General features: G+C 42.9%; 1 protein-coding gene across 3 annotated transcripts; it reads right to left on the bottom strand.

Moving 5' to 3' along the window:
• Window positions 1-1,211: 1,211 nt before the first annotated feature.
• Window positions 1,212-12,714, bottom strand: ccdc124 (coiled-coil domain containing 124). 3 transcript variants are annotated; one of them, XM_088622468.1, is made up of 5 exons: window positions 12,433-12,714; window positions 10,805-10,979; window positions 3,871-4,057; window positions 3,366-3,477; window positions 1,212-2,160 (listed from the first exon to the last, which is right to left on the bottom strand). In XM_088622468.1, the coding sequence occupies exons 2-5, from the start codon at window positions 10,961-10,963 to the stop codon at window positions 1,956-1,958; spliced, it is 663 nt and encodes a 220-aa protein (XP_088478594.1). In that variant the 5' UTR covers window positions 10,964-10,979; window positions 12,433-12,714; the 3' UTR covers window positions 1,212-1,955. The 3 variants fall into 3 exon arrangements, with proteins under 3 accessions (XP_088478594.1, XP_088478593.1, XP_088478595.1); XM_088622467.1 differs by having other exon boundaries at window positions 10,805-10,996; window positions 12,433-12,713; XM_088622469.1 differs by lacking the exon at window positions 12,433-12,714 and adding an exon at window positions 11,624-11,781.
• Window positions 12,715-13,550: the final 836 nt, after the last annotated feature.

Raw genomic sequence — 13,550 nt, 5'->3', positions numbered from 1 at the left:
CATTCTGGCTGCGTAAGAATCTTTTACTGATGAGAGTGTAGGGAAACAGCTTAAAAGCTGCATGCATTAATACAAATACACAAATCATCTTGAAAGTCTCTTATTAGTTTGTGTCATGTGTAGGGTTTCCTAATTTTGATAATGCAGCTACTGCACAGAGAGGTGTTCAGGATGAAAGAATGCTTGTTTTTCCATCATGAAGACGATATTATATCTGTACTACATTTGCAAAGTGGTCCAGTTTCTTTAATGCTCCTCAAAGCTTTGCAGCGAAACTAATTTGCACTATAACCACTTACAGAAACCTTCAAGTTGATACATACTTGATGAACTGTAACTAACAGCTGACTCTGCAAAGAGTGCAGGCGTGCAACACAATTTTTCAAATATTAGGAGTCCTTCATACTTAATACTTCAGTAGAACAAGGATGTAGGAAGAATTTTGCAAAATGTGATTTTGGAGAATAACGTGCAACCAAGAGCCACAGTCGAGTGTTTTCCCAAAACATTTTTGCCATCTTCAGGATGCAATCTGGAATGGATGTGTTCTGCTTCAGGGAAGTTCTGGTGTCCTAGTTAGAACCGAGGGACGCAGATTCTACATAACTGCCACCCTGTCAAGAAGCTCACGGTTGACTGTAAATGAATTTTACAGATCAAAAAATACAAAGCCCACTTCAAAAAAAATCAATGACCAAAACATCAGAGAATTGGTATAGACAGCCCATAACATCCCTAACAGTCCCTTAGTACTGTTAAGTTTGCATTCAGAGATACAGTGAACTATTTTTAACTGGTGTTCTACTTAAGCAAACAATATTGAAATGCATACAAGTCAAAATTGATTTCCATCCCAAATCAACCTTTACAGTTCCTCTAGGGTGTGAATATATCTGAAGGCTACTGTAAATGACAAGCTGTGGACTTAACCACTGTTGATTACAGATCCAGCTGGCAAATCAATCTAAAAAGAAAGACCAGAAATCACGAGCCCTAAAAATGAAATAAATTAAGAAGTAAAATCTACAAAATAGCCCCTTGGATGATAGAACCTCATGACACTAGAATTGGCAGCAATCTTGCTCTCCAGCTGCTTCAGACAAATTCACCTTGCAGGGAGCCAAGCACAGCTAACAGGAGCATATGGAACGTGGACCGGAAAGCCTCCAAAAACACGCACAACAGTTTTGGGATAGCAACAGTGGTGACCATTTGAAGCTCCCCAAAACAGCATCTCTTTATTTATTTTTTTTTTAAAGCAGACCCCAAGTGATAACATATCCTGTTACATGTATGCACCAAGCTGATTTTCACAGATAATTGGCGGATCATAAACATTTGTTACACAGATTAATTAGGCCTGCTGTTGAGTGCCATGCTGGGTCATGAACAGGCAGCGAGTTCCTGACACAGCAGAGAAGTGCTGGAGTGAGCTGGGGCAAATCCCTAGCTTCCTGTGGTATTCCAAATTCAGCGTGCAAAATAACAGAAGACAGGATGTACATATTATCCATCAAGTCTAGAATTTCATTTCACACTCCATTATAATATCCACCTATTTTTTAGGTTGTCTGAAGCCATTTAGTTTGCAAATTGTGGATTCGTTTTAGATCTAGACAAAGTCAGATTGTCCTCCCATCTCTTGTGACTGATCCAGGACCAGGTGTCAGAAACGTGAGCACAGAGGAACACACACCCAAGAGGAAGGGGTGCTTCTCCCAGGAAGAAGAAGGGAGATGGACTGAGTGAGAGAAAGAGGGAGGTATGCTCTTTCAAAGGCGGACGCTTCATGCATTTAAAAAAAAAAAAAAAAAAAAAAAGATCTCCAGGAACAGAGGAAGAAAGTCAAGGACAATCTTCTGGCAGGGACGGGCCTGCTGCTCTAACTGGGGTGTCTGAGCAATCATCTTCAGCTGAGGGCTGGGAGGGCACAGGGAAAGAATCCATGTCCTTCATTACTTGGCAGTGTTGTAGGAGGTGTAGCGCTGGTTCAAGGGGTTGTCCGGGGATTTCGTCCACTCTTTCTTCAGCTGCTGCTTGAGCTGGGACAGGCGCATGTTGGGGTTCTCCTTCTTGAGCCGGGGCAGGTGCAGCTCCTCGAAGGCGGTGTAGGCCGCCTTCATCCTGCGCTCCGGGTGCCGGTCGCTCTCGTCCGCCGTGCTGAGACACAGAAAGATGAAGAAGGGGAGAGAGAGAGGGAGGATGATGATCAGAGAGCAGCAAGGACAGCTGTGTATAAAGCACATCTGCGTCACACTTGCTCTATTCTGGCCTTTCTTTAACTACATAAAAACACAGAGGATATGAATTAGGTGCCATGGGGTTGAACAGAACTAGGTCTCCCAGGTTTGTGATATTAGCTGGAGATGAGGGCAAAAATTGCAGATTGCAACCAAAAATATTGCAAGTATTGCTGCATTGAAATAATCTAGTTATACCACTATTTTTTTGTTCAATTATCCAATTAGAGAAGAGTTAGTTCCCTCATGTAGTAAACAGCAATTCAGTTCAGTATTACAAGTAAAAGGTTTATTCCATGCTGAAAAGAGAAGAAAGGAAACAACTTTTCAGCTGTGGAGCCTTCTTCGGGTGTGAGGAAGGCTATTGCACTCATACACGGATGTTGATTTACAGTTACGCATGAGATTGCAGACGTATAGAGTATTCCAGACAAGTGCTTGGCTATTCTGAGACGGCATAGTCTGTATAGCTGCATGATAAAAAGTGATCCTGAAAAGGACTAGAATTTGCTTGAAAAGATCAATAGTTTCTGCCAGATCCAAGATGTTTAAACAAAGAGCTGGGTGAGACTGATCAGAAGCAACAGACTTAGCTTTCCTGGTGGTCTGTGCAGCACACACTGTGCCAAGAGATATTAGATCACCGCCTGCAATCACAGATACCCTTTTAACACCTTTCTCACGATGACATCTACTACTATGCATCACACTTCTGAACCACACAGCAAAAGAAAAGATATGTACATTAATTGCTCAGTAGAACTGGCACACAGTATACTGACACACACACACCAGTTTTTTCAGCATTCACTGAACAACCACGGTTGTGCTGATCGCACGGACGCAGTCAGCCCACTTAAGATTGCTGGAGGGTGATCATGCTGAGAAACACTCCTAAGAGCTGCAGAAAAAGACACTGCTGCTCTGCAATCGGTTCAATGTACTGGTACCAGAGATGTGCATTTTGATTCATATTAATAAATGTTAAAATGCTCTTTGGCACCATGATCTAAAACACATTTTATGTTTATATTTGTATACACATGAACACAGTCCTATTCCATTCAAGTCAATTTTCTTTCTACACAAAGGGTTGCAGGAGTCGGGAACAAGATGAATAGTCACCTCAGAACTGCAATGGCATCCTCAATAGTTCTGGCCTCCACAGAGCCCTCTTCTGGGACAATGCGATTCACGTTCTCCTCCAGCGGGGTGTCAAGGTGACTCTTGGGCTTCTCTGGAAGACGAGCAGAATCAGATTAAGATACCAGCTCCTGAAGCCACATCTCCACGTTCCACGAGCTGTGCTCCACTGTGCCTGAATAGGAGCCCATCCTCGGGCCCGAGCAATCCATAAACCTGAGGAACAGGCACCCACACTTGGGCCGATTACTGCCCACACAGAAAATCATAGCAGGCAAGGAATTTTCTTTTACAATTCCTTAAAACAGATGGATAGATAACAGAACAACGTGATCAGCCTTCAATAAACACCAATTCACTTGAAAGCATTAATTATCAGCAAGGCAGTTAGGTTTGCTACACAGGCATGATGCTTTGGAGGGTGGAGGTTTGGGACAGACGTGTGGCAAACGGAGGCACTTAGCCAGGAGAGCCTCTCCCCTCACACCTTTCTCCTTGGAGGCCTGCTGCGGCTCTTTCTGGAGGTTCTCCTCGATCTGAGCTCGAGTGACTTTGCCTCCCACAGGCTCGGCCTTCGTCTGGCGCCCCCTCAGCCTGGAGTCCTCTTCCTCCAGGAGCCGCTGGTTCTCCTTCTTCCGCTCCAGGGCTTCCAGCCTCTTCCTCTCCTTCTCATCCTGCAGAGGGGGAGAGCGAGAGGCCGAGGTGACAGTGAGGACTGCAGCTCACTGGGGGGGGGTAAAGGTTAGGGAGCGGAGAGACAGACAGGGCAGATAAAAGGACTAGCAGACTTAGAAAGCGAATGTCAGACAAAGAGGGACCAGCTAACAGGAAGCAGAGAGAGAGAGAGAAGCCTTGCTCGCAAAAAGAGGATACCCCACAGTCAAAGCCCTCTGTCAATTCCTTTAAGGTCAAGAGTGCAGCAGGTGGAACCTTTTTCTCATAGGAAGGCTGGCTCACAGCATGGAGTGCAGTCAGAAATAGCATAAGGTCAGGGATCAAACGTATAAGCTGCCAGTATTAGCTTCAAGGAGGTCACGTCGCCAATCTGGATGTACAGGAAAATTGTGACGGACAGCAAAGATGTCCAGCAGCAAGGTAACATGCAGGAACAGGAGCAGGAGAGGCCAGCCTGAAAGGCTCAGGCATGCAGAAAGGGGTGAACATGCAAGAGCCAAACCAAAGGAGAGGGCTACTGAATCAGTCCTGCCAACACCTCTTTCTCGTGTGCCATGCTGCCACAGCTAATGAATCATGAGGTGAAAAAACCTTCAGCTAATTGAGTGGCCTCCCAATTCACTGAAGTGCCCTCATTAGTAGCACAAACAGGGAAGGAGGTCCTGAATCCAGCAGTGTGCAAATTAAGCTAATTGATCGGCACTGTAATTTTCATGCTTTGCATTTAACAAACAGAAAACAAACTGAAGTGTAAAATAATTACTTATGCAGTTCTTAGCTTGGCTTTAAAATGTTTCAATTTAACCTTTGATAGGGCAAAAATGAAACGGAATGCAAATGATCCCTTAAATTTAACTCAAAGAAGCTACAGTAACAGTTAAGTCAAATTATATCTGTGTATACAGTATATAAAACTGCTGTTCTTGGTGTCAGGCTGGATGACTGCCTCATCCTCAGCATTCCTTCTAAGTCTAGATAGGCTCCTGGGGAAAGCCTGTGGAATTAATGCAGAAGAAAATGCATTAAGAGATAGGCTGAATCCAAACCCTTGCTCTGTAGCCTCTCATCTCCTGCTGGGTAATCTATCTCCATTCTAGGCATAGGCTTGGTAGTGGAATCTGCATTGTCTATTGATGAGCAGCACAGGATTGGGTGACAGTGCACTGCGTAACCAAAATCCCAGCACAGGGTGCGATTTAACATTTTAGAATGGTCACTTAATGAAAAGGTCTGGCAAAATCCCACTACACTGTTGCCGCTCACTGTAGGGCATCAGGTCTTCAATAATTCAGGGGTAACAGCAAGAGCTTCAGGAAGTCAGTGGAAACCTAATAAGCAGAGCTCAGGGTCAGACATTAAATAGGCAGCAGAGGTGTGGCACTGAGAAAAACAATGACTATTGCAGGTGTTCACCCTTAAAGACAACAATGAGGTCCCCATTGGCTTCTTTTCCACAGACGTGGTCCATCTGCTACACAATCCAACCATTAGCTGGTTTAGCAGGTAAGCCTCTTTTGTGAATACTTTCGCGAGTATTCACACCATGCTTCAAGTTGAATCTGTCTACACAGGGCCATTAGGCAAAACGGCCACCCTGTCAGCTGTTTGAAACCTGAAACGTGTCTGTCAATACACAGGAACAAGAGGGAATACACTAAAGAGGCAGGAAACCCAATGAGAGAGCAAACCAAGAACGTATGAACCACTTCCTTAACACGAGTTTGAGTGTCAAAGTGTCACTCACACTGAATATTTTCTCCTGGCTGGAACAGCTATTGTGGCCTGTAGTCTACAGATGCCTGTGGCGGGTCATGCAGTCTGGGAGTGAGCCCCTTCCCTGGCATGGTGCCCACTGCTGCAGCCCAGGGCGGAGACAGGCCCACCAGCGGCTGGATCAGCTTCAACAGCACATATTGTGCAGAAGGTACAGAAGCGGGTCTTCTACAATGGCATCACAGAGAATCAATACCATTAACCTCCTGAAAATGACAATGCCAGCACCTCACATACAGTACAAACATACTGTATAGCCCCTGCCACCAACATCATTATACATAATATCTAAAGGGTTATTTAAAGGTAATGTAAGGTGTATAGCATCACAGATTTGCACATATCAATTATTCATTACAGGATAACGGTACATTGAAGTCACTGAAATGCTATACCTGTCAACAGTGCCAGATGTATCCAGGGACTAAGGTACTACAAGAAAACTATGAGAAATACTGGTCTCATTTTTTCCCCACACTAAAGTTTATGCTGTATAGATTATCCCTAGATAAAAACTTATTTACAGTATGCTACCATTGTGAGTGTAAAACCTTGCTCCCTTTTCTTGGAAATTTCTTGATACCGATAAGGGTGCATTGAATGTGTTCTTGCATAGCAGTCAATTTTCATATAGGTGGCATCTCCCACATAGAAATTGGGACATTAACAACCATCTTTCAGTCTTTCAAAGCATGACATCTCATATACAAATCCAAAAACAGACTAGGACAAGGTTGACACAGAATAAAATGAACATAAGCTATAACTGTTCCAAAAGGCTACTAAGTCGTTTTGAAATTACAGGAGAATAATGGAGTCTGATATTATAAAGTCTGATACTGCAAGAACAGAGTAATAGATCAGAGCAATACATGACCTAGGTCAGAAGCCAAGTGAGATTTGGAACAAGTTAATTAGCACCAAATTAAAGATATAACTGGGTCACTGAAATCTTTCAGAGATCAACTGGAACAAATCCCTGGGGCTCTTTGGGGCCTGAGGCTGCAGATATTCATCTAACATATCTTACATACTACCAACGGTCCACATATCATGTACATTGAAGTACAGGAACTACATGGGCTCTCCAGGAGAAAAACAAAGTTGTGAAAAATACTGTGACACCTCCTAAGGCAACTCAGATGTGGAAAGTGGCTCCAACCATCTAACCTGGGATTTATACGAGTAGATCTTACCGGGTCCCTCCACATGTGTGGACCAAACGTCCACCTCACTGCGGTCATCCACACACGAGCGAAGAGGAGTGAAGGCAGGACAGTTAGTGTTCCGCAGAGGCATCTCCTCATAACATTCTCTTTTCCTTCAGCAAGTCAGAAAGGTTTGAGAAGTAACTCCAGTCTTGAGGAATAAGATGGACCCTTACTGTCTTTCTCCGAGGTGGGATCTGGGATCTCTAGCCAGGTAATTGACTGCCACTTCTCAGAGTCATGCAGCACCATCTCTTGGACAGTAGTGATCTTCCCTGCACCAAGGCAGGACTCCACCCCGCTCAGTGGGGTGTCGAAGGGGAATTAAGGTAAGTACCTCATATTTCTAGGACACTAACTGCAATAATCAAAGCAGGTGGGTCATAGAACTGACCGAAAATAAAACCTTGAATAGCCAGCTCTCCTTCTGATCTGCGGAGAAACAGAACAAGGTCTGGCAAAATGCCAACGCTCTCACCTCTGACTGGCCTACCCAGCGATCAGGTTACACTTAGAAGATAAAACACCTTGTGCACAAAAGGTGGGGGGGGGAAAAATCTACTCATTAACAGCTCTAGTCAAAAGAACAGGAATGAGGACTAGGTTATTAATGGCAGATTTTATTTCTTTTAGATCCATCAGGGACCATTCCAGGACCGTGACTATCAATCGCAAGGTGGAATATGACCTAAGCTCCCTTTGCCACCCTCTGGATGTCATGAGAAAGATGACTGACTATGCGCTGTTGGCTGCAGTTACTTGTGTATACATCAACAACAAGAACCACAAAGGAGCTGGCACATGCATATACAGGAGAAAGGAACTGATTTATGAAAGCCCACAGTGGATTAATGTGCTTCAGTATCCTACAGATGCCCTTTATTGGTTTAATGTGAGAAGTGAGAAATCAGAAACAATGCTGTGGCCAAGAATGAGGCTATGGGGCTTAGGGTAGGAGAATGCAGCAAAGACAGGGGCTCTGCACTAGAATGTCAAACCTACTACTGCCACCTAGTGGTCAATAGCTGTCATTACCACTTACAACTAAAACGACAATCCACTCGCACTCAAAGAACTAGAGCAGTCTTTTGTTTTCCGTTACTTCCCAGCTCGCAGCTTTCTCCATGATTTCTTAAGAGATTTCTTTTTGTATTATTATTAAAAAGAAAACATCACACTGGCTTACTTATTTTGCTAAAAAGGCTTCAGAATATACCTTATTATACAAGGCTAAAAGGATATTTTGGGAATTATGTCAGGATCAACAAAGGCTTCAGCACAAATACGGTTCACCTATAAGCATCCAAGCTTTAAAATGCAAGCGTTCACATTGTCTGCTCACAGCAGAATAAACCCAAGCTATTCTCTCCAATACGATTAGCCAGCATAGGAAAGAATATTCTTTCAAGATTCACGCAAGCAATACAAAATTAATACTGACAATAAAAAAAAAGAAATCTTACATAAATGACATGTTTCAGTTTCACTTCTATTATATGTCCTGCTGAGTAAAGAAATTTACATTTAAAACAAAGCAAAACACGCTGGTCAAAGAAGTTTTACTTTAGGCACGTATCTTAAGTGGGAAAATGACTAAGGCAGAGCATTGATTGGCATCCCCATCAAAGGGCACAGAGCAGCACCTCATTTAAATGCAAATCGACAAACGCCAAGTCAAACGCAGCAGGCTGCATTTCATGTGCATGAACAGCCAATTACAAAAATCCATAACTCAGAATGTCAGCATAATATTTCCCACTGCAAACCCGCTCTGTTTTAACAACTGAGAGAGGAACAGAACACAACTCCATCTGTTCATACGGGACTTTCACAGGCATGGGCTAAGGTCAAACAGCTCACCAGGACACAACCAAATGAAATACTGCTCTCCACTCGGGGAATTTGAGTGTTGGGATTTTAACGGGTCATATTCAATTCAACAATAGATCAAAACAGTTCCACGCTAAACTGGTGAAGTATTTCAAAAGCAACCTCAACAGTTTCACACCAATCATTATGATGGTCCTAAAGGTAGGAACAGATAAGACATTAACACAGCCAAAAAAAAGCCCTATATTAAAACCTATGGACTTTCAGTCCACTGCATTGACCCTCATACGAAAAGAGCCAGATTCTAAAGATTCTGGAACAACCACATCACTCCTGTCCTGGAGTCCTTACACTGGCTTCCCTTCCAGTTTTAAGATCCCTCTGCTTACACTCAGGGTCTTTATCGGGAGTGTCAAACGTAACCCCTGGAGGACCAAGTGTCTTAGGTTTTTTCCCCCACCTAAGTTCTCAGTTAATGGTGAGTCTATTTATTAAATTTATCTAATTATTTATAATAGTAATACTTCTTAACTGGCTCTGCATTATTGTATAAGCAACCATTCATTTAATAATGTGAATGTTTTGAGCAAATCAACAGCATAAGGCTTGAAAATTCATCATGCATATGTCTATGCAACATTCACAAATCTATATGCTGGAAACATAAATTGTAGCAGTCTGTTGCCTCTGACGTCATCATGCTGGATTCCACCACTAATACCATGCAACAAAATGGCAAGAGACACTCAATACAAACTGCCATTATTGTGAGCAAATAACATATTTTGAGGTACATTAAAAGCGAGGATCAAAAAAGAAAAAGAGGCAAAAGCTATTCCTACAGTGCATCATTCTATTTAGCAACTCATAATTATTGATAGCTTAGGGAAACAAATAAATAGATGATGTAGGTGAACCAGAGATGTCTCTTAAAAGTACTTCTCCCATCAATTAATTTTGCTATAACTCAGTCCCAATTAGAAAACATTTGACTGCTAACTCTCATAAAACTATCAGCAGTGCTTGGCTATCCTCAGTCCAGTTAACTATAGATTTCACATTGATCATTTTCAAGCATTTAGTCAACAGAGCTAACGGAATCGGGCAACGCATCAGCCAAGATTGCCAAGAACTTGTCACCTGGAAAAGGACTGGTCTGTTCTGAAAGATCACATTGATTTGCAGTTGCTACAGAACTTACACTATGTTGCCTTAGGTATTATATGAGGCAATCTGTGTAGAAGTCCGTTTGCAATGTCTTTTTCATGTGCATGAAAAGTGCTTTGAGATTATTTTCTTTCAAAGGAGCTACACAGAGTTATAATCATCACCCTCAAGGTGTAAAAGGAACTTAAAATAGGTACTAGCACTGAAGATTAAGAACTTGGTTGGGAAACAGTGCTCTAGGCTACATCAGAGTTTGCAGACTGTGCCTGTTCAGTGGACAGCATCATACAGTCAGCTGAGCATCAGTGTTCAGACACTTTACTGTTCTGGAATAATAGTACATACATAATAGACTGGTTGCCCTATGAATGCTACCTCAGGAGCATGCTCCTGAGAATGACTGTCCTGCTGAAAAGTTAATTATAAATATGACCGCTATCATTACTACTGACAATAAGAATGGGGGCTACTATTCCTTACACCTGCCAGAACTTTCCCCCATTCTTGACCAAGGCTGGGAAGGAAGGGGGGTGGAATTGCAGTCCTGGTGAGCCACAGTCTAGCAGATTTCATAGGTCTCGCGGAGGGCCAGGAGAACCAGGTAGACTGTTCCACTTGGGCCCAACAGTAGTTCATGTGGCTGGTTAAGAGCGGAGCAGGAATGGAAGCCTGTAAAAGCAACAGCCCTCCAGGACTGCAGCTGGGCACCCCGATGCAAGCATGCACGGTTCTCCCCCCCCTTCCCCCCCAACTCCCTGCCTCCCTCACCTTCCTCTGCTCTTTCTTCAGGACATGCTTGTCGTCGTCCTTCCACAGGGCTTCCTCCAGCTCCTGCTTCTTGCGAGCATCTGCCACCGCCTTGGCCTCCGCCTTGCGCGCCCGCGCCACCGCCGACTTGGAGTTCTCTCCCTGGAACTTCTTCGGCATTCCTCCGCTGGGTTCCCTTTGGGGGGGGAGAATCTGTTAATGGCACAAGCGAGGACCCCAATCGGATACCCATGATCCACTCCCCCCCCAACTTCTAAAGCAGTCTCTTACAGCCTCCTCTTTTTACCCCCCACTGATGCACTTCCAGTGAAATTCTCACAGGTGTGGTGGCAACAGGAATTGGAATTATCCACCTTCATACAATCTACTTAAAAAACAACAATCAGGGAATTCCCAAGAAATGGAGGTTATTAACTTAAAGTTGGGGAGGGATAATGATGACAAGTCAGTCTCACACAGCTGTACCTAGTCACTGTCAAGACGAAACTAGCTACTCTGCATACTGTACGAGCTCAAACGCATCCCTCCTCCACCAATCTCCACCTTGCGGCTGCCCCTTGGTGCACTCGGTCTGAATGGGGCTCGAGTCTCCTCGTCCTGTGGCCAGGAGGCTGCCCATTAACCAAGCGGGTTAAGCCAAACCTATTGCACCGAGTATCCACAAAGCACCCAGTTCTTGGATGTTGTTGTCCCCAGTGAACACCAGAGCTGAAATACAGTGTTACACCTGGAACAAATGAAGTAACCAAAACACAAATAGAAGCGATGAAGACAATTATATTCTAGTCGCATTGATATTGCAATTATATTCTATTTTACCGAAAGAAGCTGTAGATTGACGTGACGTTGGCAGCTCAACAACGCACTCGGAGAAAAATTGCAGTTCCGAACTACTTACGATTTGTGAAGTCTCAAAAAAACTAACTTAATAATAAGCCGAAGAAGGGAATTATCGAACTTCTATTTATACAATTAAAGGAAACTACAAAAGTTTCCATACAGAACAAATGCAGCTTGCAGGTTTTATTCTACGTTAAGTAAAAACTAACCTCAACCTGATATTACTTCGAAACAAATCTTTATGGGGAAATTGTCAGGGAAATTCCAAACTCTGTCATTTCGGTATGACACGACCAAACTGAAGTCTTTTGTATTTTTTCTAAGTTGTTTGTTTTTCAGTCTAACAATTCTACGCTCTTCTGTTATGTTGAATTTGTTTACAACGGCGAACTTCTATACTCGAATCGAGAACAATCAGAATACAAAGCCTTTTGATATTGTGAAACCTTTCTAGGCAGGAACAAGCTTGCTGTCTCTGTTCCGTACGGATACGGAAATACAAATATAAAGCATTAGCATTTTCCGTTAACAATGTAGCAAAATGTTTCTAAAATTAAGAAAGACTGGATGTTTTATTTTTATTTCATGCAGTCATCTTCATGACCAATAGATCCTCGTAGCCGTACACTACCAAAGTAATGTTTATAATTCACTCAGCTAAACGTTATTTATAGTCAAACAAAATCCTTAGCGTACTAATGTATCAGCAGAATTAACCATGTAAGGAAGGCAACCTTCCTTATTACACCCCAGAAAGATACAGTTTTGATAATGCAGTTAATTCCTACCTTTCAAAGCAACTCAGGAACTCCGTAATAGCATCAGGCAGCTGTCTATTCAGTTGCCCAAGTCCATAAACTAATTTTCCCAGAACATACACGAAAATAAATACGGACGTTTAATCAAAGGCAGTGGGATTTCGTCTCATTATTGTAAAACACCTCAGAATTAGCTGTACTCCCTATTTTACCATTTAAAAAGTACAAAAAGAATCGTATTTGTTGTTTTTGCAGGGGTCCTTTTTCTTCATGTCGCTTCTTTGTTACGTCACAACTATCCTCATTGGACGCCCATTTGAAGTCCTTTGCACTGCGTCTCTTAATAAAAGGACACAAATGTGAATAATTTAATAAATGACAGATAATTAATTAGTACTTCCTGATTAATAAAACACGTGATTCCTTAACACTTTGTATCATCCCTGTACCTCAATACATAATGTGATATTTGTATTGTTTAGATAATCTGTAAAATACAACGATTTTCAATCAGTAAATGTTTTCTGTGTCATGACTTAAAACTATATTAATTTCTTACTTGAAACATTTTAAATTTTTAAGAGTTTAGGTGTGAGCCTAGTTTGTGAATTTAAATATTAGGGCATTTGTCACGAAACATATTCCACCAAGTCAACTAGTCAATAAATGCATCTAAAAATAAACAGCTAAATGTATCACGATAAGGAGTAGCCTATAATCGCTGAGTGCTTGGGCCTTTTTAAAGCTAAATTAAGCCGTTTGCCCCCAACAAACATGGCAGCTACCTTACAACGTCAACAGCGGCTGCATTTCACAGGGAAATTCCCCTACGACGTCACAGATGCAGGTATCATGGAGTCGGCTTGCAAAGAAGTTGGAGAAGTTATGCAAGCTGGAAGCGGAGCAAATCATTCCAGTAATAACACCGGTAACCCCAGCAGTAAACGACATAAAGAGCTGGAGAATGCCGCATTGCAAACTAGCTTAAATTCCCTGCGTATGGAGGAGCAAGCGGCCTCGGCTGTCGGCGATAAGGGCGATGAGGAGACGAGCCCAGGAAGCTTTTCCTCTCCCGACCCCGGTGCACCAAGAACAAACGGCTCCCAGCCACTGGTGCACCAGGGTGAGGGCATGAGTGAGGGAAAGGT

This window comes from Lepisosteus platostomus, chromosome 27, assembly GCF_059453375.1.
Source record: "Lepisosteus platostomus isolate fLepPlt1 chromosome 27, fLepPlt1.hap1, whole genome shotgun sequence".
NCBI classification, from domain to species: Eukaryota; Metazoa; Chordata; class Actinopteri; order Semionotiformes; family Lepisosteidae; genus Lepisosteus; species Lepisosteus platostomus.
The sequence above is the reverse complement of the archived record's forward strand: the minus strand, read 5'-3'. Positions and strand labels throughout refer to the sequence as shown.

Excerpts from the sequence above, each read along its gene's own strand:
- ccdc124 (XM_088622468.1), bottom strand. The coding sequence starts at position 10,963 with ATGCCGAAGAAGTTCCAGGGAGAGAACTCCAAGTCGGCGGTGGCGCGG. Across the intron at positions 4,058-10,804 it reads TGAAGAAAGAGCAGAGGAAG|GATGAGAAGGAGAGGAAGAG; the intron begins GTGAGGGAGGCA and ends CCCCCTCTGCAG. Across the intron at positions 2,161-3,365 it reads GATGCCATTGCAGTTCTGAG|CACGGCGGACGAGAGCGACC; the intron begins GTGACTATTCAT and ends TCTGTGTCTCAG.